The following is an 894-nucleotide window of genomic DNA, read 5'->3' as shown; positions in this document are numbered from 1 at the left end:
TTATTATGTGCTGAAATGCAACAAAACTTTTCACAAAAATAGTTCTAGGCATGTTCATACAAGAAGATGTACATATATTTCTTTTATATATACATATATATGAATGTGTGTGTATATATATAATATCAGCTTTGACCTGTACATAGATATTTTGAATTTTATCCTCAAAATACATCCATTTCAAACAGCATGGATGGCTTTCCAGGAAAAAGTGCTTGACTGGTTTCATCCTGTGTGAACATGCCTGTCCTCTGTGCATTTGCCCAAGTAGAGATCTTTATGATCAATCCTTTAAACGTACGTATCTCAGAGGTATTAAAAAAGGAAAAAAAAACCCAAAAGAAACTAGAAAAAAGTAATATTGCCCTGATGATGCAAAAAGAACAATGCATAACTGAAGCAGCTTGGATTTTAAAAGTTATCTTGCATTCTGCAGCAAACAATGTTTAAATAATTGTTGAAAATCTAGTTCCTCCATTCGTGTTATTGCTCCCCACTCGCACGTTTTCTCATTACACATCCACGGTGCAGAGAGGTTCACTGCCAGGCTGAGCCGACTCCACTATTGTCATCTTGGGTTTCTTCCGTGTTTCCTCCTGAAAAAACACGGAACAACCCCACACACAGTCAGAGAATAACATCGTGAACACTGTTTAAGTTTTGAACAATGTTAGCCAAACTTGTGTAAATCACTGCAAAAGGTTAATCTGAGCTAATGCTAGAAAGAAATGTACTGAAAAAGGTAAAATTAAGGCAGTTTAAAAGAGGCTGAAAACATCTCCAGAAGTAGCCTCCCGGTCAAGTTTTGCAGAGCTCTTTACCGAAGGTACTGGTAAAACAAGCACAAAACTCTGATCATTGATACGTGTGACCTGTGGCATTTGTGCTGTTTGT

At 36.8% G+C, this 894-nt stretch overlaps 1 protein-coding gene across 1 annotated transcript in view; it reads right to left on the bottom strand.

Moving 5' to 3' along the window:
• Positions 1-278: 278 nt before the first annotated feature.
• Positions 279-894, bottom strand: part of DGCR8 (DGCR8 microprocessor complex subunit) — an 11,962-nt gene continuing 11,346 nt past the window's right edge. Inside the window, exon 14 of the mRNA XM_009079546.1 lies at positions 279-600. Within this exon, the coding sequence (XP_009077794.1) occupies positions 513-600 (88 nt within the window). The 3' untranslated portion in view covers positions 279-512. The remainder of the gene's footprint in view (positions 601-894) is intronic.

The sequence above is a fragment of the Acanthisitta chloris genome, unplaced genomic scaffold, assembly GCF_000695815.1.
Source record: "Acanthisitta chloris isolate BGI_N310 unplaced genomic scaffold, ASM69581v1 scaffold42307, whole genome shotgun sequence".
NCBI lineage: Eukaryota > Metazoa > Chordata > Aves > Passeriformes > Acanthisittidae > Acanthisitta > Acanthisitta chloris.
This window is presented reverse-complemented; position numbering and strand designations above follow the sequence as displayed.